Below are 25,426 nucleotides of genomic sequence, written 5' to 3'. Positions count from 1 at the left end.
ACTCATGGCTCCTCTTGGAAGGGAGCAAAGTATCAAAGTGAGGTAATGTGAGCTGTTACAGGCTGCAAGGAGAAAGGAAGCACAAAAGAACAGCAGGGAAATTGTAGAATGAGGCAGTTGAATAATTAATGTAAATAGGCTAATTGCTAATGTGAAATGAGCTTTCTTATTCTTTTACAGTACATTGTCCTTCTTGACTGCTTTTTAACTGGAAGCTATTTTCCTTAGCAGGTATGGCAGACATTTAAAATGAGAGATAATAAAAACACGTGAGCACAAAGAGGAAACAGGTGTGGTGGGCTAACAGTTTCACTTACAAAAACAGGTCAGGTACAGAGCCCAGACAGTGCAGGGTTAGTTAAAAATAATAATTTGTTATAAAGAAGGCTTTTCAAGTTTGTCAGGCAGTTCTTTGCATAAGTGAAGAATATGAGCAACTTTTTCACAGAGTTTACTCCCAGGTGAATTTACTGAAAAAATATTGAAAATCGAATTCCTTTACATTTTGAAGACATCTTCCCCTTTCACTTAAAAAACTATTAAGATTTTCTTCTCCATCTGCTACTGTTAAAGCATGTCATAATTGTGAGCAATTATGGTTTTGCTTAGTAAGCCATCATGGTAGCTTACAGTATTTACCTGTATTTTTTCACTACAGTTCTGTCTCCATTTTGAGCTGCTCTGTGTGTGAGTACATTTCTCTATTAACTGCAGCTCCTTCAGGCTTTATCACATTGCATAAAACAAAGAGAGGTGTGTCTGGACAGTAAGCTCTGCTGTTAGTGCTTAGATATGAAGAATTGTTTATGAAAAGCATGTGATATAAGAGCAAGAGGTGTTTGGAAGAAATCATACCTAAAGACATAAAAGTCACATTGTACACAAAATAAGAAGTGTTACACACGAGTAACAAGCCCAGACACCTACAAAGCTTGATTATAGTAAGACTGGAATGAATTATGATTATTTGATGGTGACCAAAGCAAATGCAGAAGGCCTTATTCATCTGTCCAGCAGCATGAGTCTGAGCAGTGGTACCCTTTTCCAGGTACTGTAGTCTGGTCCTCACCTGCTGGACCATGCTTTCTCCTTCCAGTAGCATTGTGGATGTGTCAGTTGGAGTTTATCCATGCACAAGGCACTTTTGGATATCAATCACTACCAGTGCAAGACATTCAGCTCATACTGTGCTGTGTCTGTTTGTTTCCTGATCCCCCCCTCTAGCATATCACAGGTATCCTGTGCAGACCCTTGTTAGTCCTGGATGAATTGCTCATATCCTGCTTATTGTTAGTCGGTATCTAAGTGTCTATCAGCCATGCCTGCAGCTCTTGTTCCTTTGCCTGCACACTTACAAGAATGTGCTTTCTCTTTCACAGGCTTCTGTGTATTTTTTCATCAGCTTACAACAGACTGAGTTATATTTATTATTTTATCTATTTAAAGCCCAGCAAATACTTGCAGACCTGAGGTCAGTAAATTTCCCTGATTTCCCAGAAGCTGGAAGCCTTATTGGTCCTTCTTCTTGCTCTGCTAAGCATTGAACCTGCAGTCCTATTGATCCAGCCTCAGGGGAAAAGATTACAAGTTATTAGTTTGACAGCTCCTCTGAAGTAATATTATTTTCCTGCTAAGCAAAGACAACTCTCTCAAACAGGGTACCAGCAGGTATTGTGTGTAGTCATGCAGGGGGGAAAGTGTGGGGCTGAGAGAAAATATGTTACTGGTTTAGCTTAATTCCAGTTCACCCAGTTAGAAGCAGATCATGACACTTGAACAGCTTTCCCTGCAGGAGGTAAACAGTAGGAGATGGTAGAGAAAGAAAGGGAAGAGATTTCTGTGACTGCAGGCAACTAACCTGTGTGTGTGTCACTGGACTGTGTGCTGCTGGCATGGAGGCAGAATGGGGTGGAGTGAGGGAGATAGAAATTTGCCTTTTCCTTGCAAACATTAAGGGAATGACAGCTCCTTTCCCTTTTTAATTTCAGAAAGGTCAGTTCTTCCTTCTTCTCCTGGCCTTTCAGTGAATGGGATTGTCAAATCATAAACTCATAACTCTTTTGAAGAGGAAAAGTTCCAAAAGAGCCATGCAGGTTGGCACACTGATTGGCATTGGCTCTGAGTGCTTCAAACCCTAGCTCTCTATCCAAGATCAACATCCATAATAAAATACACAAGAGTTCTTAATCCATGCTGGAGAAGACTGAGATCTAAATTATATGTAACTCCATGGGCCATTCTGCCACTGCTGGTACCACTGCTTCTCACAATTAAACACAGCGTGGACCTTTCTTGAGTGCATGTGGTGATTATAAATTCATTCCAGTATGCTTGATAAAGGAATCTTTTTGACTTGAAGTGTGCTATAAACATTTATAGATACTCAATCCAAAGTACGAGAAAGTAGTAGCTCATTAGTCATGGGACAGAACTCCCTTTCCTATTTTCTCTCTTAACCAAGCTACTGTTTACAGGGTGTTGACAGAAAGTTTGAGAACCTAGATGGTGGGAGGAACAAATTATTCTGCACAGTTGCTGTGTCAGTTCAGTTCCTTTTATCATGTTTCATTAATGAAATTTAGTGTGAATGAAAGACACTTAATTCCAGAATTTGTATTCAAAAATTAAGTAAAAATTTGTGCTTGCTTCTGTTTATAACTTTTTTGGAACTTGAGATGAAGTTGGTTCCTCCATTGAAGCAATTTCTGTTTCTGAGTAGTGGCTTCAAACCCCTCATTCAGATGATCCTGCTGTGAATTTGAGCCTAGCTGCTAACTCACTCACCTTAGCGCTACTGCTGGTAGGAAATGAGGCAATTTAGTGCCTGGTTTTTGGTGGCTTAACTGAGAACTGTGTCACACCCCAGGGGATGTCCAGAACTGGGTCACTGTCAGAGCTGCACATGGGTACTACACTGCCACTTGTTAGGTGTGAAGTTTTTACTATCCCAATGTTGTTCTCATTTGACTTTCAACAGTGCTTCAGTGTCTGGTTCACTTTATTGAGTGATTAAAGGTAACCTTTCCCCCTGAGGAACAGTACAAGAAATCAATGTTCAAGAATGCTGCAAGCTGCTAGAAAGCACTGTAATTAACAAAGCTAGCCTAAGGTTCCTGAATCTAGCCAAGTGTGTGAGAAGAAAAATTAGTTATCAATATTATGCCTAGATTTACTTTTCTTTGAGCTAGATAAAGAAGTACAGTTTCTTAAGCAGTTACAGAAAATGGTTTGTAGAAGTCTATCTGGACCTGCTGCTTTAATTTGAATATGGGAAATTACTCTAGATACACAATGATTTAAATTTTTACCCCTTTTAGCAATAAAATTTCTAATAATTACTTGATTAAAAAAACATGTAGAATGATTTCTTATGAGATCAGTGATGTCATCTGGAAGCTTCTCACAGATAAAAATAGATTTCAGATTGCTAATGTACCCAAAAATAAATGAGTTCTTAAACTTTACACAAAGGGAATATATTTAAAGAAAAAATAATTTTCCTTCACTTGAGAGAAAAGCATGTAAAGCAAAGAACACAGTATATTTTCTGCCTTGTTGTCTGCTGAAACATTCAGCTGTAAAATTTGAATTTTCCAGTGCTCCATGTCAACTGTGGCTTTTGTTTTTCTTCTCCTTTTGAGTGAGCTCTGCTGACACTGTGATTTACTAGTACACTTGTCATTTAGGTTTATGGAAAATGTGTCTTGACAGCTTCTTCAACACCCTTGAGATTATAGCATTCTAGGTGAGCTGTCAGATATATGTGCTTTTAAAGACCATTGTGAGCAGGTGTAAGTGGTTGTATAATCACGGTTTTGTACTTTTTGGATCTATTAATTTAATTATAGAAAGGAGAAGGGTTCATCAGTAATTTTTGATTGTGGGCCGATTTTTTGTTTAAGGCTGAGGGCTTCCTTATTAGGTAAAAGCAAACTGAGAATGCATTCCAGGCTTTTCTTCTGTCTAATTAATGGCCAAGAAGGGTATCAGTAAAGCCTCCTGGAAAGCTTCCTTGCCTTGTACTCATGCATTGCTGTGGTGACTGCAGAGCCAGTTGCACCATGTGACTGCCTTTATCAGCTGGTATCTACTCAGGGTATTCATGAGAGGCTATAAACTGTGGGCCAAATCTGTGGCACTAGTCTAGGTTCTTCCTGAAATTCAGAGTTTCATCTGGGAGCTTGCAGCAGCCCTCAGCTGTGTCATGAGGCACATGAAAATACAACACATGGAGAAAGGGCCCCAGGATCTAAAAGCCAACCCTTGCTGCTTGGAGTCAAACTAGAGGTCTAAAGAATCCTGTTGGATGCAAGAAGAATCCGAACCTAACTTCCACGTAGTCAGATAAAAAGCATACAATACAAATCAGCATCAATATGTAAAGGCCAGTGGAAAACTTTAGCAACTCTAGCAAGTTAGCAGCTTGTCAGAGGCTGTAGTGCAGTATTTTGTTTACTACCATGTAACTCAATTATCTTCTAGACATTTCAGTGTTTGTTCACTGGGCAAATGCTTTTACAGTGAGACCACTGAATTAATGAAGTTTTATTCATAATGCATTCCCTGTGTACTGAATAGCAAAATCAATATTAGCATAAATAAAGCATTTAAACTAGCAATGTAGCAGGAAGGCTCCCAAAGAAGGCTGAACATTCATAATGCTCAAAAAACATGACCAGCCTAGGTATCAGCTCTCTGTTAGTAATCAGAATTAGAAAACCTTTCCTACCCACGTGTATTCTGTGTTACACTATTCAAGACATTTGTTCACAGCAATTTGACATGTGAATAAACCTTACTAAGCATGGGTGTCTGGGGAGAGCTTTGGGTTTCAGTTTACACACAAGCAGATTTTGAATATCTAAGAGTCATTACTTGTGTCAGCATTTTACTTCGCTCTTTCGTTGAAGTCATTGTTTCATTGAAGCTTCTTTGTTTTAGGTAGAACTGCAGATTAATTGCCTTTGTGGAAAGTAATTGAAGAATTCATTCAGACATGCATAATACAGAAAATTATTTGAATCCATCTGCTAGTCTAAAGCAAATGCAGTTGTCTTCCTCTTTATAAACACTAACATGGTAACTTTTCTTCAGTGTTCTAAAATGTGTTTTTATTCAGTATACATCTCATTTACTTTAAGATTTTTCCTAAATAGGACTAGGATATGTTTCCTGTTGGCCTGAAGCTATAGTCTATAATTTGGTTGTGTTGTTACATCCAAGTACAACATATGAAACCTCTAATAAAGACAGTGAGTTCAGTTTCTAAGGCCAAATTTGAAGTGTTGGGATTTATCTTAATTCAACAAAATCATGAAAAACTGGAATATGTATTGAAAAGATTCTTAAACATTCTTTGTTTTTTATAATGAAACATTCTATTGCTTTTATCAGGACATATTGAAAAGCTTTATAACAAAGTGAAGAAGGAAAGAATGACTGAGAATTACCTTTTTCTAAAATTATTTTCCTATTTTTCTAGAGATGAGCTTGAAAAAGTGACACTGTTGTTTTTCTCTGAGTTTTAACCCCTAAGAATTGCAGGCTTTTTATAATTTGGCTCATGACTGAATGCACTGCTTTTCCCTCCAGTTTTTGGTTGTTGCTTTTTTGTTTTTACTTTTTGTGTGTGGTTGTATGGGTGGGTTTTTGTTTTGTTTTGGTGGGGTTTTTTAAGGCTTGGGGGAGATGATCTGATAAAGGCAGGGATACCCATAAAATGTAGTGTTATAGACATATCTGCTTTGCTTTTGTTTGCCTTTTTATAGTTTGTGTCATGAGGCCGCGATGATTTCAGAATATTCTTGTCCATTTTTCTGCTTTTCACTTGGCTTGATGAAATTTGCCAGTAGCTTCCTATTACCTAAGCAATTAATTCCTTTTCTGCATTTAGTAAATACAGTTACTCTCTTTCCTAGCCATTTACAACTATGGCAATAGTGGCACAGGGAAGTGCACTAGGACTTAATGTTGCTGTCTTGTTAATTTTGATAGAAAATCAGAGCATGTTACAATTTTAAATAATTTATTGCTATTATTATTAGAAAGCTTTTTGGCAGCTGATTGTCTCAGTCCAGTCTGTGTGGACATGGGCCTGATTCTTTAATTCTTCTTTATTTTCTGTACTTAATTACATGATGGAGAAATGGGTATAATGGGTCAAAATCTGCCTCAGAATAAATGGCTGCACAGTATGCAAGGCGAAGTCTAATCAGGCCCAAGCTGTTTTGCCAGAGTTTATGCTGATTTATTATATAATTTATTCAGGATAATATCAACCATAGTGTAGATATTATGAAATCCACTGGTGCTGAATTAAATCCCATTTTTCTCTACAAGTTGAATACTCATGATAGAGCATGCAAATGGTGGGGTAATGTCCTGCTTTTGGCTGGGAGGAGTTCATTTTTTCTTAGCCCACAGCAGCCTTTTTAAATGAATGTTCATTATTTACGGTGTCTTCTATACATGTGTAAAGGTAGCCGTGTTTTTAGAACAGGTTCAACAAAGGAGTCAGTCTGCATTGCAATGTGCCTAAGCAGCCAAGTAGTCACAATTCAGAAGCATCAAAACTAATTTATGTATCAATACCGAAAGACTCTTAATGAAAAAATATATATTTGGTGTTAGTATATAGTATTTTTCTTGTATCAAAATTACTTGAAGACAAAAAGCATCTATTAAATGCATAGTGCAGAAGCAGAACTTGGTGCTAATATAAATAAATTTATATGTGTATCTATTAGCATTTAATTTTTAAAATAATGATTATGGATTTACAGGTCCTGTAAAGTATTCCACACTTCAGTCAGTAATGCTTATTTCAGAGATAGTAAAATATGTAGCTGTTCTAAAAGACTGCACAGTTGAAGTTTTGTGCTTGACTTGTCTTTCTTGTTGAGATTAAACACCTATAGATTTGCAAGTACAAGTATTTCTTCTGACACTCTTTCTAAAAGAAAATTCTGGTGGTTAAATGTGCTTATAGGCTTGAGAGAAGGGAGATGCTGCGAGTAAATAAGTTTTTTTCCAAAACAATCCCTGAGACTGACAGTAGTTTTAACGCCTGCAGCTTTTCACCCTTGTCTTTCACTTGCAGGCAGTGGGGAATGGTGACATCTCTACGCACTGAGTGAGCAGTGGGTCGAGTTCCAAAGGCAGCTTGCACAGCAAGTCAGGGAACTGGCACTCAGTTCTCATCGTGGTGCCTTCAGTGGGTGAAGTGTTCAGTGACTGCTGATTTTGAATTGCAAATAGTTTCTGCTTTTATATATTTCTTTAAATTATTTTTTAAAGGAGCATTTGATGCCAGAAAGAGTTACCCCCAGCTTCACAAACTTTCCTCAGTCTCTGTGTGTTCAGAACTGCGCCCCCATGCCCCCTACTGCAACTGCCCATCAGCCGGTGCTGGGCTCTGAGATCTCTGCAGGAATGCCATCCCAGCCAAGGCTCCTTAGCAGCAGTGCTGTCCCATGCACTGTTCTTGCCTTTGGTCCATGTGCTCCCCCTGGAGAGTCTCCTGGCAATGTGGCCTTGGAATGAGCTGTACAAAGCCAGGAACATTCTACTAAAAGACTACTTTAATTTTTCTACTTTGCCTTTTTTGCAGAAATCCTAAGTAAACAAGAATCTCACTGTGGGCTTTGTTTTGTTTTGTGTAATTGGTTTGGTAAAAGCTCAGTCTTTCATGTTTGTTCGTGTCTGTGTTTCCCTCAGAAGTATTTAGGAGAAACAAGAGCCTAATGATGGCTAGAGTTATGAAAACATAAATAGGTCCCAGGAGGGCTTTTCCTCTTCCCTCTTCTTGCACATATCAGTTTTCTCATATTTTTCCTTGATTTAGATCTAATTTGCATACTAGAAAGTTTTTCTCTCTCATTTTCAAATTCAGTAAACTTTGAGAATTTAGATGAGCAGAAACAAGGTGAGTAATGCAAACAAGTGGCATGTTTGCAAAAGATGACCACAAACTAGAATTTCCTGTTTCTTGCTTGCAAGACCAAGACTGAATAAATGCAAACATCCTGTCTGCCTGGAGAAAGGATGATGAATACTGCCTACTAATCTTTAAAAAAAACTGTCCCACTCTTCAATTTGTACACAAAACACAGTATCAGTGACTATTGTGCCAGGACAGAGGTGTTTCAGTTTGCTGAGCCAGGATCAGAGCATAAATCAGTTTCTTTGCTCTGTGTTTATTACTCTACTGTATAATTTCTAGCCCTGTCAAGTTTTAGTGAGATATTTGTGTTCTTCACTGATTAAGCAAATTTCAATGTTTCAGTAGATACAGCAAGGTCTTAATATCTACTGCGTGTGTCACATCATGCACCCATCACAGAAGTTTGTTGATGGTCTGTATAGCTTGCTATAGCTTTTCTGTACACAATAGAAATAAAAAATCAATCTCATCTGTATTGTAAGGAGGTGAATGCATCCTACAGGAATAATATTTGTAACAAAATTTCCTACTTGGATTATTGTACTGATATTTTCTCAATTTTGAAGACATCCTCATGCATATATTTATTTTCCATGCTACTTGCAGGAAATGTCAGATATGTATAACAGAGTGTAGAATGTTTATACAGGCCTGGAAGTATTTACTGATTTAAAAACCCAACCACCAAAAGCGAAACCAAAACTCCAACCTTCCTGTTGGTGATCTTCCATTGAGCTCACTAGAACATTGAGGCTTCTGACTTTGAAACATGACAGTGTTCCAACAGTGAATACAGTACAAAATGAAATATTCTTGACCCATAACTTCTGACAATTTACTGATCATTCATAGTAAATTACACATGGGATTTTAGTTTAAGAAGACACTGAAAATTTAATGGTTAACTGTTCCATCTTTTAGCATAAGCTTCTTTTTAGAAGCTATTTAGAAAAGAAGAGAAAACTCACAAAAATTAAAGGGTAGTAGCAGAGATTTAATGCAGGGATTTCAGGTCAGAAGAGTCTATATCTAAAGTTATATATATATATATATATATATATGAGATAAAAGGTTAAAATATTTTGTGCTATATTTTTTCTTGTGATATGTAATGTAAAAAGAGAAGAGAGAGGTTAAATTGTTTTCCTCCCAGCTAATGCATTCTATAGGCTGTTCTGAAAAGAAGGAAGAAAAGAAACCAACATGAGGCTTTGAGGAGACAGAAAAATGTACAGTTCTATTATACAGTGGTATATTCAGGCAAGTAATGCCAACACCTGTCTTTTATGTGCTGCACTGCTTGCTAGTGAATAAGGTGTAAATGTTTTGATGGTGGGTATAAAGGGCTTTTGCAGTATTTGATAATTGGATCTAGAATGAAGTCTGAAGGAGACAATTAAGAGGTATGTTTTCTGCAGAGTGCATAGGGAATTAACTGTGAGCTGCGCTAGCAACAATGGATGTAAAACATCTGATTTTCTGTAAACCTGAAGAAAAATACCCTTTATTACTGCATTATTCATTTAGATGAGAAGTTTTTAAGATTCCCAGGGGAGTAAGTCATCCATTCCTTTCAGAATTTCAGTAGGTTTTTAATTGCTTTAGAGAATCTTATTCTTAGGGAATTAAGAAATCTTCTGAGGACTGAGTTTGCTTTATTCTAAGAACTGTTGTATTCTGACAAAACAGACAGCTAAATCCACATTAGAAAAAACCCCCAAAGCAACCAATCAAAAAAAACACTACCAAAAAAAAAAAAAAACCCTAAAAAACCCCACCAACCTTTAAAAACTCCATGCAAACAAAATCAGTCCTATCTATTTTTACCTGCGATACTTTTCCTTGAATTTCTCCTGTGTATAGAGATTCAAGATATGCATCAAGTAAGTCTTCAAGGAGAGCTCATTTAGGACGTGATGGATCATCAAAATGCCTCATCCTTGCCTAAAGGGATCTCTTGCCATCAGAAATACATTATTCCTCTGGGCCTTGGTTTGCTATACATGCCTGTGCATAGCACAGGTACTCAGGAGATATGGCTGAATCTCACTGAGGTGTTGCTTCCCAATTCTGCATATGCCTGAAATGTGCCAGGACAGTTACAAAGGAGAGGAATGGTGGGAAATGGCTGATGGGCTCCTGGTCACCTTTCCCCAGCACAGATTTATCTCTATCTGAGGTATGTTACTGCGTGCTCGACTTCTGAAATGGTGCAGAAGAGGTGATGAGTGTGGAGCAAAGAAAACTTTCTCCAGAGGCTCCCTAGAGAGTCCCACTTTGCTTTGCCTATGTAGCTCAGAGAAGGCTGGCCCCTTACTGTCCTCTGAGTACTGACAGAACTCATCTGTGAGTGTATTTCAAATGTGTGTTTTAGCTGTTAATTTCTAAATACAACCCAGCTTTTTCTCCAAGTGCAGTTCTATGGAGACAGGAAGATTTTATTTACACATATTTTAGGTTTTGGTGACTTATTGCATATATTTTCTTTATTATCAGTATCCATAAATATTACTCATTACTAGGACTCAGATTACCAACCTGCAGCACAGCATGAAATAGCTGCATTCTTACTAGCTGTAAATAACAAAAGCATTACCTAGGAATTCAGGACCCCTTGGTTCTTGGGTTCTTGCCATGACACTTCAAGCCAGAGTTTGGAAAACAAACAGAACAAGAAAAAAAAACAATTTCCCCCAAACCTCTACAAACCCACCGGTCATTGTGCTGGCTTTTTGTTTGGATTTTTTATTGAATTTTTGTTGTTTTGTTATTTGTTGGTTTTCTTACTAAGCTTGGCCATTTATTTCAATGTCTAAATGGAAACAGAACTCTTTTGAAGATCTAGTCCCATGTGAGTTTGTTCTGCCTTAACAGCAGATGGTGAATAGCTTCGACAGCTTTGTTTCTATTACCAGATGTCTTTGATTTACTCCCTTGCTTTGCTTTCTGGCCTTTATTGCTTCTATTCTGAAATAGCAGAGGCATAGCCATTGTTACCTCTCAGATCTAGCTTTTCTCACACAATACTATTGATCTCTTCTTGTGGCATTATTCAAAAAAGCATTGTGACTAAAAGGAGGGAGAGGGTGAAACCTCTTCAATAGCAGTACACTGTAAGATCAGATTGCTGCAAATATTTGTGCATGTATTTAGTTGTGCATGCTCCTCCTGCTGGAAACACCAGAGAAATGACAATGTTTGACTTCTATTTATATAAATTTATCATTAAAGACTGAATTATCTTTTTCTACAGACATGACTATTATACGTGGTACTTTAGACACTTTGTTATTTTTTGACTATTTCAGTTGCAGCGCAGTCCATAAACCACTGTACTGATAACAGTGTTCTTTAAATTCTGTGTGACATTGGCAGTCTCAAGGATGACATAAAGTATTCAGTCTAGACATCACCCTGCTGTAGATTGATTGTGACCTTCCCAATGAACAACCAGAACCATATTCAGTCAGTTTCAGAGTCCACATTTAGACTTGCACCTGTGGGAGAGAATTGGAAAAGTCAGCCTGAGGAAACTTGCTTTGAGTGGTGCTTTTCCTTGAGAGTATAAACGATAGCTGCTCTAGTTCTTCCACTGCAGGGAAGCCATTACTTCACCTTCCCTGCTTTTGTGCTTTTGGTCTTTCTGAGTGGCTTTAGGAGCTGGGTTTTTCATCTTCTCCCAGACCAGAGATGGTTGTTAGTGTCATTTGAGTATTTGCTCCAAGCCTTTACCATCCCATCTTTTTGTGGGAGCTCAAAAAGGTCAGATCTATTCTAAATTTTAGTTCCCCAGCTTCAGTTTTCATCTTACCTTGTATTGACTCCTCATGAGCATCTTAATCTTCTGTGGGCTCTGGAAGCTCCATGAGGTTCACAGAGTATTCTCAGAAGCTGTTCTTGCTCCTCCTGGCAGTGGCTTATGTTAACACTGCCATGTGACACAGCCTGTCAGCTCCTCTGAAACCACACTGACTGCACTTGGATCAATCCCTTCTGAATTTCTGTTTACTTGTCTGATTATTTCTTTCAAAACTGATTGCCTTCATTCAGCTTTTGGCCCCAGGCAGGTTTGATCTTTACTTCAACTGCATGATTTTTTAAAATCGTAATGAAGTAAGGAGAAAAACCTATGATGTATTTTCCTCTCACCAAACCACAACTTTTGATTCAAAATGCCCAAGACCCAAAAATCTGTCCTAAACAAAGTAATTTTCAAGCTTCTATAGTGTTATAGTGTTTTGGTTTTTTCCTGAAATTTACTTCAGCTTTTTTCTTTCTTTCTTTGTGAAGTGTAATCCAGCTTTTGACTTTCAAATTAAGTCTTGAAGAGAAGAAGTTGATTTGGAAATTTTTGGAAAAAAATTTGCCATTGGCAACTTTTTTATTTTAAATGCTATATTTAGAGTAGTATGTCTGCCTAGCTCAGTTTTTCAGTTCAAGAAAATGGAAGGGCTTGGCTGATGCTTGGCAAACTGCTCCTTCCCTCTTATGGCCATTTTATTACTATCTTTCAAATTATATATATTCTTATATATTAATATTTTTTCTGATTAGATCTGCCTGTATAATTGTACAAATATAGTCCCAAATATATATCCTCCTATTCAGATGTTATCTGCTAATTCCTCATAATTCCTTGTGTTTACTTATTTATTTACTGTTTACACTTGCTCTCAGTGTAATGTGTTTTTATGACATTTAGCATGTGAATCATTCATGTAATGATTGCCAGGTATATTTGTATTCATTTTGGCTTTGATTTAATCCTATTGAAAACAAAGGAGATGCTGGTATTGGCTTCTCTCTGTTTTGGATCCTGATTAGTGACCTCCATCACCCTGGTTAGATGTCTTAAGTTGTTTAACAGAATGGTCTCTTTCTTCTACATTTATTACATGTGAATATTCATAATTGTTCATCAAATCAATTTTGCACAAGATAGAAGGCTTTTCATAATGGTCATGAAAGCACTTTTGCCATGAATTCTTTCATTACATCGTTCTCATTTATTCCTGTCAGTATTTGTAACACTTTTTCTGAGTAAGACCTCATGCACTGGAGTGTTTGAGATCAAGCTAATGGAAAAAAATACAAAAAGAGAAAATATCAGCTCAACAAATATCTTCTATTGCTGAATGGTAAATGAAAGCTTCTGGGCTGTGTTTGTACCTGCTGTCCCTCTAACCTTAGCTGGCCTCTTGGCATATAAACAAATATTATAATATACATGTATTATATATAATATTTTTTGTAAATGTGTATATGTGTGTATGTATTCAAAATTTATTGACCATTAAAAGCTGAATTATCTTTTTATATAGACATGACTATTACATTTGTACTTTAGAGCCTTGGTAGGTTACAACAAAGGATGTGATATAACTTCATCTGTATAATGGTGAAAAAAGAATTCTTGACTTCTATTACATTTATTGGCAAAATTTATCAGCCTTGGATTCATGCTTGGTGTGGCATTTTTGCAACAAATATATATGTACTTCATCTTGAGTTTCACTCAAGAATGTATCTAAGATAACCCTGAAAGTAGAGTGGGAAGCTGAGGTGTCATTGCAGAGTATTGCAGAATAGCACTTTCTGCTGCTGAGGCTCCTGTAAACTTGGAAGGCAAGATTAGGATTTCTTAGGTGGGCTTATTAAACGAATAATGAACTCACCACTTTTCACATGAGCTTAATATACCCTAAATGTTAGGATGTTCTTTTTCCTCTTTGAAAGATTGGTGGCAATAAGTAGAACATAATTACAACAAAAATGTTAAGACTTGCCTATCATCAACTAAAAATTGTCCTGTATTTTAAATATGAAGCTGTTAGTTAGGAATATGACATTTGATGATGAATGATCTATGATTTGAAATTTTGTCTTAGAAAATGTTATTCTCTCTGCTAAGAATCCAAGCTGTTAATATCTATAAGCATTAGAAACTGGAATAGGCTTTTCCCTTTTTTTATCTTTTTAAGAGATTAGCAAGAATGAGAGTGAAGGGAAATTAGTTTTGAAAGCATCAGTGGTTTCTATTCAATATAATATATATCATTAATGTCCTAACTAGCACAGATAAGAGCATTTGTGATTCTATACCTCTTACTGGAGCCCTAGGAAACCAAGTTTCTTGATTTTAGTTAAAAAAACTTTAAATATAGGGGTTTCACAGATGTTGTCTATCTTTCTACAGTCATCTCAGGAGTGAACAGTGCCACTTTTTTTCCAATTGTCTTGAGAAAAGGATAATGTTTTTTAAAAGGTAGAGGGAAACTTTCATTGCTGTAATAACCACCCTCTGAAGAATTGAACCAGAGAAAAATAAAATAACTGGGAGGCAAGGAGAGGGATGAGATGGTGCAGAGAGATGGTTTCTTATGAGCTGTTAACAGAATTGGGGGAGTGGCTCATCTACATTTATTTCCAGCAGAGATTTGTCAAGGAAGTAGCCATCATAATCACTAATAAAACATTTCATGCATATTTAAACTTGGCCAGTTTGAGAAAAGACTGGGTTAACAGATACTGTGATTTCAGAATCAGTTTTTGTGTAATTCTTGGGTACCTGATATTGCGATGTGGTGGTGCAGCCTCCCATAATACGCTGTATCATATGGATTCATATTGGTACTGTCTTTTTATTTGAACAGAGTTCAAAACTTTTTAATGCTTCGTCTTGGAATACGTCCAATAAAAGTATTTTGAATTTTGAGAAGTGCATCAATTGACACTGTTGCTGAGCAGTTACTTGCTGTTTCTAAACAAATGCTTATGTTTGCACTGCCTGTTTTTCACGTCTGGTGCAAAGATGATGCAATATCCTTCATAAAAGAGAAATGGGTGTCATTCAGCAGACTATATATATGTGTAGATTTCTTCTTAGTACTGAGGGTATTCCCAAGGGGACCTCTGAGCCCCATTGGGATTGAGCCCTTCGTCACTGCACCAAGTAAAACTGTTAAAGAAACTTGTATTCTCAAAGTAGACAAAAAATTGAAAGAAGATGTTCTTCTGCTTTTCTTAATATCACACAGTGCTTGCTTTTAGTACCCAGACCTCCTCAGTCCCTTCCTATGTCTCCCAGATGCTTAATTTTCCTTAAGGACTTTAATTAGAGCATTCCAAACTTTCAGGTAAACCCTTCTCTGTGCAAACTGATAATCCCTGAACTGTGTTTATTATTGCACTAAAACAATGTAGCTTTTTAGTACTTGGACTCCATGGAACTCTCTCTAGGACATGTGTAGGATTCTACGATGACAAGCAGTTCCATTAAATATTACATGCATTGTTTGGAGAAAGTTATCCCCACAGAGAGTAACTTTGGAACATGTACATCCATTATTTACTGACGTATGTGCCATGTTCACATTCAGAATGGCCTAATTCAACATCTGCTCCTGATGAGAGTGAGCATCTGGTGTTTCACAGATAATTGAGACATGAGCTGACTGTCCTCTAGGCTGACCAGACAGACTGGAACCAGGCTCTCTGGGTGGATGGTAAGACCTGGTTCAGTGCCAGGTGTAATTCTGATCACACCTTTGTTGTAGGTTGGGATCAGAATAGGTTTTATCTGTTATAACTCTATGCAAGCAGAAATACCAGCAACTTCAGTGTTGTGCCCCAGAATCAGAAAGAACAAGAACAAGAGAGATGAAGATTTTTCCAACACAAAAGAGTAAAATGGGAAACTTTTTGAAACTCTACTCCCATTAAACCTTTCCCTCCAATTTACCTATATGAATCTCTGCATGTGTACATGTGTGGATGTACAAAAGCAGAGAAAGAGAAATGCTTTTTCTCCTGGCACTTACTTTACATTCCTTCTGTAGGACATATAAAGCAGTTATAAGACAACAGAGTCTGCAGAACTGCAATACAATTGCAAATATCAGCAATGCATTGCAAATTCAAGCTGCAATGCCAAGCTGTGCTAGTCTGTTTAAACAATGGCTTGTTCAGAATTCACTGGTTTGATAGGCCAGTTGCATTTATTTGTCCTTTGAAAAAGAAGTAAGGGTGGGAAAAAGCAAGTCTTAATCATCAAATTAAAAAATATATCCCACCAGACTCCATCAAAACCCTTACAGCTATCCTTCAGAAGCAAACAGCAGAAACATTGCCTCCATCTCCTCCTAGACTCTTCCTAGAAACATTCCAGTCTTCAGAAGTTCCACCATTGTGATTTTGCTTCTGTTCAGTGTTTGCTGCATTTGATTGCCTCTGGCAGACCTGTTACCTGCATAACCATGGGGTTTTTTCTTGCCAGGCATTATCAGCCGTCAGGAAGCAGAGGAGTTGTTGATGAATAAATCTGAAGGTGCGTTCCTGGTGCGAGTCAGTGAGAAAATCTGGGGCTACGCGTTGTCCTACCGCCAGCAAAACGGCTTCAAGCACTTCCTGGTTGATGCTTCAGGGGATTTCTACAGCTTCCTGGGGGTAGATCCAAACCGACACCCAACGCTCACAGACCTGATTGATTTTCACAAGGTAACACTTGCTAGGTGGAGATCAATAGCTGAGTGGAATGGATTAATAATTTAATGAGGAGCCATGTAGTTTGAAACCACACTGGAAAATAGGAATGGCCATAGTGGGAAAGAATGTTGTACACTAAGCCCAGCTGTAACATCCATACTACTGTTGCAGTGAATCAGAAGGTTTTTCCCCTTCTTCCAAACGCTCCAGTATGTACTTGTGTCCCCTTATACAGTGTGTACTCTCCTTGGCTACAAATGGCCTAATAAGGGCTGACAGATGTAACACTTTCTGAGCCTTTCTGCTGTGGAAAATTGGATTGGAAATACCATAGAAAGGTCTTTCAATAAAATTTCAGCATTTTTCTACCTTTGATGTGAGGGCTGTAATGTGCTAAAGCAAGAGAGTGTGACCCTGCACTAAAGAAGGGAACATGGAGGGGCTTTCTTTTAGGGATGTATTAAGGGTCACTCCTTATTATCCAAAACAATCTTGCAAGAGGAATTTACTATTCGACTTTAGATGGGTTTGAATTACCTTACCTCTAGGTTCTGTTTATTACTGCCAGACTGTAACTAAATAGTAACACTGTTTCTGAAAGCATAAATTGTTTTCATCTTGCATCTTTCCCTATCTTCATCAGTTTTAATTCTATTTTTTTCTTAGCCATCCTTATAGTTCCTCTTCATCCTTTCTTTTCTAGCTCCCCATCCTATTTTATCTCTTTCTCACTCTCATCTCAAAGTAATTCTATAATTTTTTTTGCTCCTCCTTTTCTTCACAGCTTTTAATTTTTTAAGTATTCAGTTTCAGGGTATTCTTCTTCTAAATTCCCTGTCTTTTAAATCTTGCTTTTATCTCACTTGTTTTGCTGTATCTGTTTAGTGTTGCTTTAGTGCCCCCTCAGAGATTACTATGACATTAAACGTCCACAAATTATATTTCTACATGGGGAGATGGTAGGTGTCACATTTGACTAAAATATATGTCCTCCCCTAATTTAAATAAAACCTTTCTCAGTGGCCACCTTGGAAGCTCAAATCCCTGACACCCTTCTTGCAGAGAATGTCCTTTTGGCCAATTTGGGTTAACCATCCAGGCTGTGTCCCCTCCTACTTCTCCCTTATTCCCAGCCTACTCTGCCAGCAGGGCCTGAGTGAGAAAAAGAGAAAGCCTTTGTGCTGTGCAAGCAGTGATCAGCAGTAGACAAAACTGTAGTGTGTTATCAATATTGTTTTAGCCACAAATTCAAAACACAATGTCACAATGGAACACAGGCAGCTGTGAAGTTCCATCCCAGCAAGCCAGCCCCAGTGCACCTGGAAAGAGTCTAACCAGGGCTTTGTCAGGGAAAGAAAAGCAGACATGCAACACCTCAAATGCAGATTATCAGGTGTTTGATGCGGAACCAACCTCTGGCTAATGTAGTTTCCCCTCTGCTCCTAGTGGTGGCGAATCAATTCCAGCCATCTGTGCTCCAGCTATGTTCCTATATTTTCATCACAGCTCACGTTAGACAATCACTGTATTAGGAACACATCTATTTACAGACAGCAGTCAAGCACTTGTCAGAAGCAGAATGGCTTTTAGTTCCTGCCATTTAAAAAAAGGAAAAAACTTGCTTAGGTGTCCCATGATAAGAGTTAATAGCTGCCCCAGCAGTAAGCCTATGAGAGAAACCAGTTCAGCTTTAATGCCAGCACACAGTTCTATTTTCGCTGTCTAGCTTATGGCTGTATTAAAACCTTTGGCAATCACCTCAGGAGGCATTTTATTCTGTCACATGGTTTTCTTAGAGGCTTTTCTGCCTGCCCTCTCTGGTGAAGTACACTGTCAATTGTCCCAAAGCTCCTGGTAACTCCAAGCAATTTGTATGTGACTGGTTGTGCTGTAGGCACATTTTCCCTTGCAGCTATTGCTGTATTTTTTGGAAAAGGTGCTGATTTCCTCATGACTATTTTTAGCAAGAATATACTTCCCCACCCCAAAGTTTGCATGGAATTTTTTTAATGGCCTGAGGAGGGCTGGCATAACCAATTTTTTACTTGCTTATAATGATTGACTTAATTTTGTTTCATTTTGATTAAAAAACTGAGAGGTCACTCAAGCAACTCAGCTGGCAGACACAAGGGGGTGGTAACCATTAGCTGGAAGAACAAACCTTGCAGAATACGGTGTGAGCATGCATCTTCTGTGCATAGGTGCTGTGAGTCCAGACTGCCTTTACCTAGCAAGGGCAATGTCTTTCACCTTGCTGTCATCAGTCAGAAAGCTGTTACTGTTGTGTGTGAGCGCCCAACATTGAGCTCCTGCTCAGTCTGCCTGGCGGTAGCAGCATGGCAAGGCTGGCATCTGTCTGTTCAATTAGCCCGTGAGAACACCCTCCATAAGCATCTGTAGTTGACTTCCTATGTATATGTAGTGCAGCAACTTACAAGTAGCACAAATCAGAGTCTCTTGTGTGTGCTGATTTCACTGCTTGACAGTAGCACAAGTTGCTACCAGTATAAATAAGATAAACAAAGCATGAAGAAAATGATTAACCTATAAGATCCTTTTGCTGGTCTGTAATTATTTTATCAAGGGTTTATTCACAGTTGCTTGCCTGTTACAGAGGAGTGATGGCTTTCAATGCTATTCTTACAAGGTAGGTGCGGTTTAGATCTTTGATATTTTAATTGGTTTTATCATTCCAGGAAGAAATCATCACGTCCTCAGGTGGGGAGCTACTCCTGGAGCCATGTGGACAGCAGAAGAACCCACCGGACTACAGCCCTTTATTTGAATAACTGATCCAGGACCAACAGGAATGCATTCTGGATAGCTGTAGTAATAGATAGTTACAAAAGTAAACAATGGAAGTAGTTAACCCACTTTCAAAGCCACTGGTCTTATGGCCAAAAAATATCCTCATTAGGAGGCCTAAAATATTTCTGGTTTGCATCTGAATTATCATCATCATTATTCATACCGTTAGCACTTGAAAGGTGAGAAATTACCAGCAAACTGCAAAAGAGGACTACTTCAAAAGAATTTTCAAGGGGTTGTAGCCAATTGCACGGAGTGCTAAGTTCCTGTCCTAATTTTCTCATATTTTATACTGCAAGAAGCATGGGCAGGAGCCATTCACAGTGTACTGTATAAAGTATCAGTGTTGGTGAACAGATTCTGTGTTGCAAAGCAAGGTGTGACAGTTTCTGTTGACAATTTCATTACCCAGTGGTGCACTTTGATGACAAGAGATGCAGCCTTCAAACTTCCCAGTGAAGTTTGTGGTTGCCTATGTAATTAGGTGTAGCTTGGAAGTTGCCATTATGCTTTTGAATTCAGGCCTATAAAGTTCCCCACAGCAGAGACAAAGGTCTAACACATTTTATTTACATTTTCATGAAGCCCAACAGCCTTGGAAGGAACTGCATAATCCTATGCAGTAAGTGGTCAGTTTATTCTAAAGGAAACTGTTTGATTTGCTGCAATTCTCTCACTGGCCTTGTCACTCTTTCCACTTCTAAATGTGCAAGAGACACAGTGGATATTGTTAGCTTTACTTTGCTATAGGACTGGGTATTTTCCTTTTCTGAGTTATGAGAGAGGGTGAGTTGGTATATTTATGGATAGAAAAGGTGCAGCTAATTTCAGTATCATCATGCTATTTTATGTGTAAAAACAAGACACACACAATGTGTTCTTGATCCATTTACTATAAATATTAACCCCATGAAAATAGACCAGAAGCCTAGATCTGTGGGGTAGTTGCTTAGTGCTTGGACTAGAAAAATAATAAAATCTCATTACAGCACACATAAGAATGGCACACTGAGCATATTTCTATAAGCTACTGCTTTGGACAGTCTCTGAGCCCTGTGGGGTTCTGTTCAAAATCCAGCTGAAGACCTCCTCTGAACCTCCTGTCTCCTGAACCCTTTCTCCTCAAACAGTCATTTGACTCTTGACTCGTTGTTACCTTCTGTACTCTTTCTGATCTAGATCTTGTGTTGTCCAAGCCAATAAAGCACACTAAACATTTTAGGTGCTACAACAGTAAATATTTGTGTAATATTAATTATAATATTATTAATTAATGATATTATTACTACAGTAATAACAGTATTTTTATAATTAATTTTATGGCTAGCTCATATTAAAGTACAGATTTTTGTACACAAGCTTCATTCTTGGTCAGGAACCTTTTCTTCTGTTAACATTGGGTTTTGTGTGATTTAATCCATTAATGTTTGTGGCCCATGAAAAGAAAATTCTATTGAACTTCCCACAGAGACAGCTGGGAAGTTTCTGTACTAATCACTTGGCACACTGGCTCAGGAGGTTTTAAATAGTTACTGTTAGCACCTTGGGACAAAGCAAGTCAGGACACAGCAAATAAGCAAACAAGATCTGCTTTCTCTGAGAAAACCAGCTCTCACTTTCTCCCTACTTCAGAGGCATCTCAAGAGCCACCTCAGCCTCAGGTTATTCACAGCTGCACAGTTTTTTCATGGAACAATTCGACCTTTACTTAAAGGAGAATGGAAAGGGACCTTTAAAATTGTAAAAAATATAAGTATCCACAGATATACCTCTGGGGTCAGAATGCAGTAGTGACTTTACAGGATTAGACACCTAGGCGTCTTTACAGACTGGTCTTTTGCCTTTATGCACTGAAGAAAACCCCACAAAACCCAAGAACAACAACAACAAACCCCTATGAAATGCTACCTTTTCTCTGGAAAAGGCACTAGGCATACTAGAAGACATGCAAATTCCAAAGTTTTTGGAAGATTACTTAACACAATGGTGTGAATGTTTATAGACAGAATATTGAAGAACTTGTTCCACATGCAATTCACATTCAGAAGCTGATAATAGTACAGCTATTTATTTCTAGTGACCCGGTTCTCAGCAACTGCTTGTGTTTTGTTTAGCATTAAGAAGGCCTGGAAATAATAGCTTTTTAGCTTATGTGGCCTCTTGCGATGTAATTAACATTATTTTCACTTCAGAGCACATTTCCTAATTCCAATTTTCTAATTTTTTTGTCTGTCATCAATTTCTCACTTCAAGTTTTACCTAGCTTTAAAATAAAGCCCTTTTAAGTTCCCCAGCAAATGATATTACTTGGAATACTGCAATTTCTCCTGAGACTTTTACTTTCCTAATAAATGGCAGAATTCACAAGTAAAGGAATTGCTTGTTTTTTCTCCCTTAAGTCTCACAGAAATAATGAAAAGTATTCAGCCAATTCATAGAGTTACCAAGAAAGAAATCTAAACAATATATAACCAGAAGCAGCTGCAATGAAATACTGTGCACTTGGCTGGAGATAAGTTTTGAAGGAAACAAAAGGATATCATAGCTAGCAGAAACTAAGAACAGAAGCTTTCCTTGGTAGAGATGGGCAGCTGTTGCCAATATACTTCAGTGAAGTACAGGCATGGAGATGTTTTCTAAGTTAACAGGTGCTTCTTGTTGCCTAAGGGATCAACAAGACAATAAGGCAACTATGAAAAGGTAGCCCACTTAGTAGGAAGAATAGAAGATAAAGCAGTGAAGGAGTAAATATGGAAAATTAGGAAAATAAGAAAGAGCAAAATGTGCTTACCCTGTTTGTTTGAAAGCATTTTGTATTTTTGCTGCTCTGGGAGGAAGACCAAGAACTGCTACCTCTTTTTCTCTCTGCAAGTCTGGAAGATTTCAGCTTTGAGCTAAATCTACCTTGGAGGTAGATTTGACACCCTTGAATCTCTTAAGAGCTGGGCTGGTCTGTGCTGCAGCCTTGAATGCTTTCCTCTGCCTCTCCATTAAGTGCTGGCTGCAGCTGTTCATCACTGGCTGAAAAATTGGTTGTGGTGCTGCCATTTCCTTGGCTGCCAGGGGAAGCTTTAGCTCATCCCCCTGGGACCTCCCAGTCTTGCTTCTCGACCTGTTTTTCTAGTGGTAGCTATTGGTGACTCGTAAGAGTGGCATGTTATGGAATTTCCTTATAAGATTCCCTGTCAATATTTCCTGATAATTCCCCGTCAATATTTCTTGCTGATGAGACCACCAGGAGTTCACTGAGAGGTCTGCTGTGGTAACTGTGTTTCATAAAGAAAAATGCCACAGCAGTAAGGTAAACTTTTAGACTTTAAAAGGAATTAACTTTTCTCATATCTGTTTCACACCAACAAAATATGGCAGAGAAGGTCCCAAGCTTGTTTGCAGGTATCTTTGACAAATGCATCTCTTGAGGATTTATTCTTGCTTCTTCATAGATCCACAGATCCATCTGTTCTTTTGAATTTTGTTTTAATCTGTTATTATACAGACATCTCCAATTTAATACTGCCCTCTTCTCTAAAAAAGAACAGAAACCAAGCAAAGAAATTGACAGCAATCATGAAGAGATTTCCAAGGATACACAAAGAACATAGATGCCAGTCTAACTCTTGTAATTAATGGAATGATGATGTTGTATGAGCTTTTGCATATCCATTTTACAATAGATATCTTGGATTATTCTTTTAAGTACTAAATCCCTATTATTCTGAACAAATTCTAAGCTGCATAAAATAACACCTTCCTCAAGAAAAAGATACCTAAAAATTGTATTTATAACAAATTCATTTTCAGGCTGAGTAGGAACTATTTTAAAAAAACCAGATTCAGAGGGAGAATTTCCACTAGATTTCAGTTGCCTTGAATCAAATTAAACCTATTTCTTGGCTGAGGTAAGGCAGTATTAATACACTGACTACAGTAAAATACTTCAGTTTTGTATGAACTAGGAATCCACTTTTGTTCAGACTTCCCTTGAAACACCAGAAACCTGAATATTGAGCATTAATGGAGTTACACCACATTTCACTGCAGTCTAAATTCTTCCACTTACCACAACACAAACCCAGTAGACTGTGGTAGTTTACAATGGGAGAAGCTTTTCTCCTTCTATTAATAAATTTGTTTCCATAATTTACAGGTCAGAGCTTATTTTTCAGTGATTTTCAGGGACTGGCTTTCTTTTCTGTCTTATTGTGGCTTTGCTTTAAGATCCATTTTTCCCTTCCCAAGAGGATGGGGTAAGTGACCTCTGTGAAGTGTGTCCCTGGCCAGGCTATCAATTGCAGAATGAGGTGTTTGCACTTGACCAGATGTTTGCTTTGTGCTTCCTGAGATGAATCTCCTGGATACATACTGTCAGATGATAATGATGCATAATTGATTTTTATAGCTAATTTCTTGCCATGCAAGTGCTGTGTGAAAGCATCTCTTCAAATATTTGTTTACTGCTAGTGATTAATCCTGTAGCTTGTATATTTACATGATGGCCCGTAGCTAATGCAAATTTTCTACTAGGCTGGAGCCTTCAATGGGTTTGGGTTCTTCTCTCTTGGAATTTCTTCCAGTAGTTTTAAATGAAGGTAACATTTTATGGTATCTTTATTATACAACAATAAGTGACTTTTCTTATGGAAGAGAAATAACTTTAAAAGAGGCTGAAAATTTAATTTGGTCCTATTTGTGTCCTTGTGATATATGCACAAAGAAAACACTTGTTAATGTCTCCTTTAAAGTTTAGCTGCCATTTCTCCCCCATTCTCAATTTTAATGAGAACTGTGGGTGGGAGAAGGTCCCAAGCTCACAAACCATGGAGAGAAAAGAGAGGAGGCAGGACTGTTTTATTCCATACAAATTTCTGTATAACAGCAGGCAAAGCTTGGATTAAGTACTTCCTGAGATGCGCTGGTTTTCCTGCTTACCACTCGAAGTCGTGTGATCACTACTTTTCCCTTACACAACAGCAACAGGAAGAAATTCCTAGTGGGTAAGAAAAAAGCCCAGAAGTTGTTCAGTAAGTAACATTGCAGTGCCCCAGGAGTGATACAGAAGGAGTGTGGATCAAGAACACAGTAAAGACATGTTTTGTTTATGGGTGTGTAGACTGGGAGTGATTGCAAATTCTTGTTTGGTAGGACTTAATTCTTTTAATGGTGTGATTGTTGTCATTATTGTCAATGCATGTGAAGATGTGGCCAAGTGTAATGCACCTTCTGTTCCACAAGCTGGTAGAGCATGGACTGCCTGAAAGGAAAATCAGACATAGTTGTCTTAGACAAAAGTTACTAAGTATTCTAGTAGGTTATTTGGGGCAGAAAATTATAAAATGTATAATGCATCTCAGGATTTACAAATGCAGAGACTACGCACTGCTTACCATGTAAAATATGATGAGTTTGCCAGTGTAATTTCCACAGCACTTAAAAACTCAGTGAAGAATAAAGGTATCCCTCGTTATTCTGCCCTCCTGTAGGAAATGTCAGCATTGTAAACAAGAAAATATCTTCCCATCCAGGAATTTAATCTTAATAATGGACTACAGCAAGTCATTTCTGAGAGCTGTAGAGTGAACACTGCACTGCAATTAGTAAGATAGCCAGCCTGTTGCACTTATGTCTCTTCTTGATTCTCAAAGTCTTTTTGCTCATGATAGCCAGATGCTAATGTGAAATATGTTTTTAGGAAGTCATTCAAATCCAATTTCATGAAGAAGTGTTAAATTATATGTTTCATTATAATTTTTACTGTTGACATTTTCTCTCAAGGAATCCAAGAAAAAAATAAAATTCTAACAGCAATGCATAAGTTCTGGTCTACCTTCTAGACAATATTTTGTTCCCTATTATGTGCTGTACTCACATAATGCTACTTCATTTATTTTGAATTTCAGTAGTCTATATGATATATTGGAATCTATCTGATTTTTTAAATAAGAAAGCAGTAGAGACAGATGTAGGCAAGCAAACAATTCTGTGGGACAAAAAATATTCACTGAATTCCAATGCTGAGCTCCCACAACATTTGCTGGAGTTCATGTGGCAATCCTTAGTTGAAATATGAAATTTTTTTATCAGGGCTGCCTGTTAAAATCACTTTTCACTTTCCCCAGAGCTACTGAAAAATCTTCCATTGACACTATTTAATGGAGAAATGTTCTGTTTTCAAAATGCCAAGATTCATAAAAT

General features: G+C 37.8%; 1 protein-coding gene across 2 annotated transcripts in view; it reads left to right on the top strand.

Annotated features, from left to right (window-relative positions):
• SH2D4B (SH2 domain containing 4B) overlaps window positions 1–25,059 on the top strand; it is an 81,202-nt gene extending 56,143 nt beyond the window's left edge. For both annotated transcript variants that reach the window (XM_038140523.1, XM_038140522.1), the window contains 2 exons: window positions 16,218–16,438; window positions 19,123–25,059. In XM_038140523.1, the coding sequence (XP_037996451.1) occupies window positions 16,218–16,438; window positions 19,123–19,215 (314 nt within the window). In that variant the 3' untranslated portion in view covers window positions 19,216–25,059. The remainder of the gene's footprint in view (window positions 1–16,217; window positions 16,439–19,122) is intronic.
• Window positions 25,060–25,426: the final 367 nt, after the last annotated feature.

Source organism: Motacilla alba, chromosome 6 (assembly GCF_015832195.1).
Source record: "Motacilla alba alba isolate MOTALB_02 chromosome 6, Motacilla_alba_V1.0_pri, whole genome shotgun sequence".
Lineage (NCBI taxonomy): Eukaryota > Metazoa > Chordata > Aves > Passeriformes > Motacillidae > Motacilla > Motacilla alba.
The sequence above is the reverse complement of the archived record's forward strand: the minus strand, read 5'-3'. Positions and strand labels throughout refer to the sequence as shown.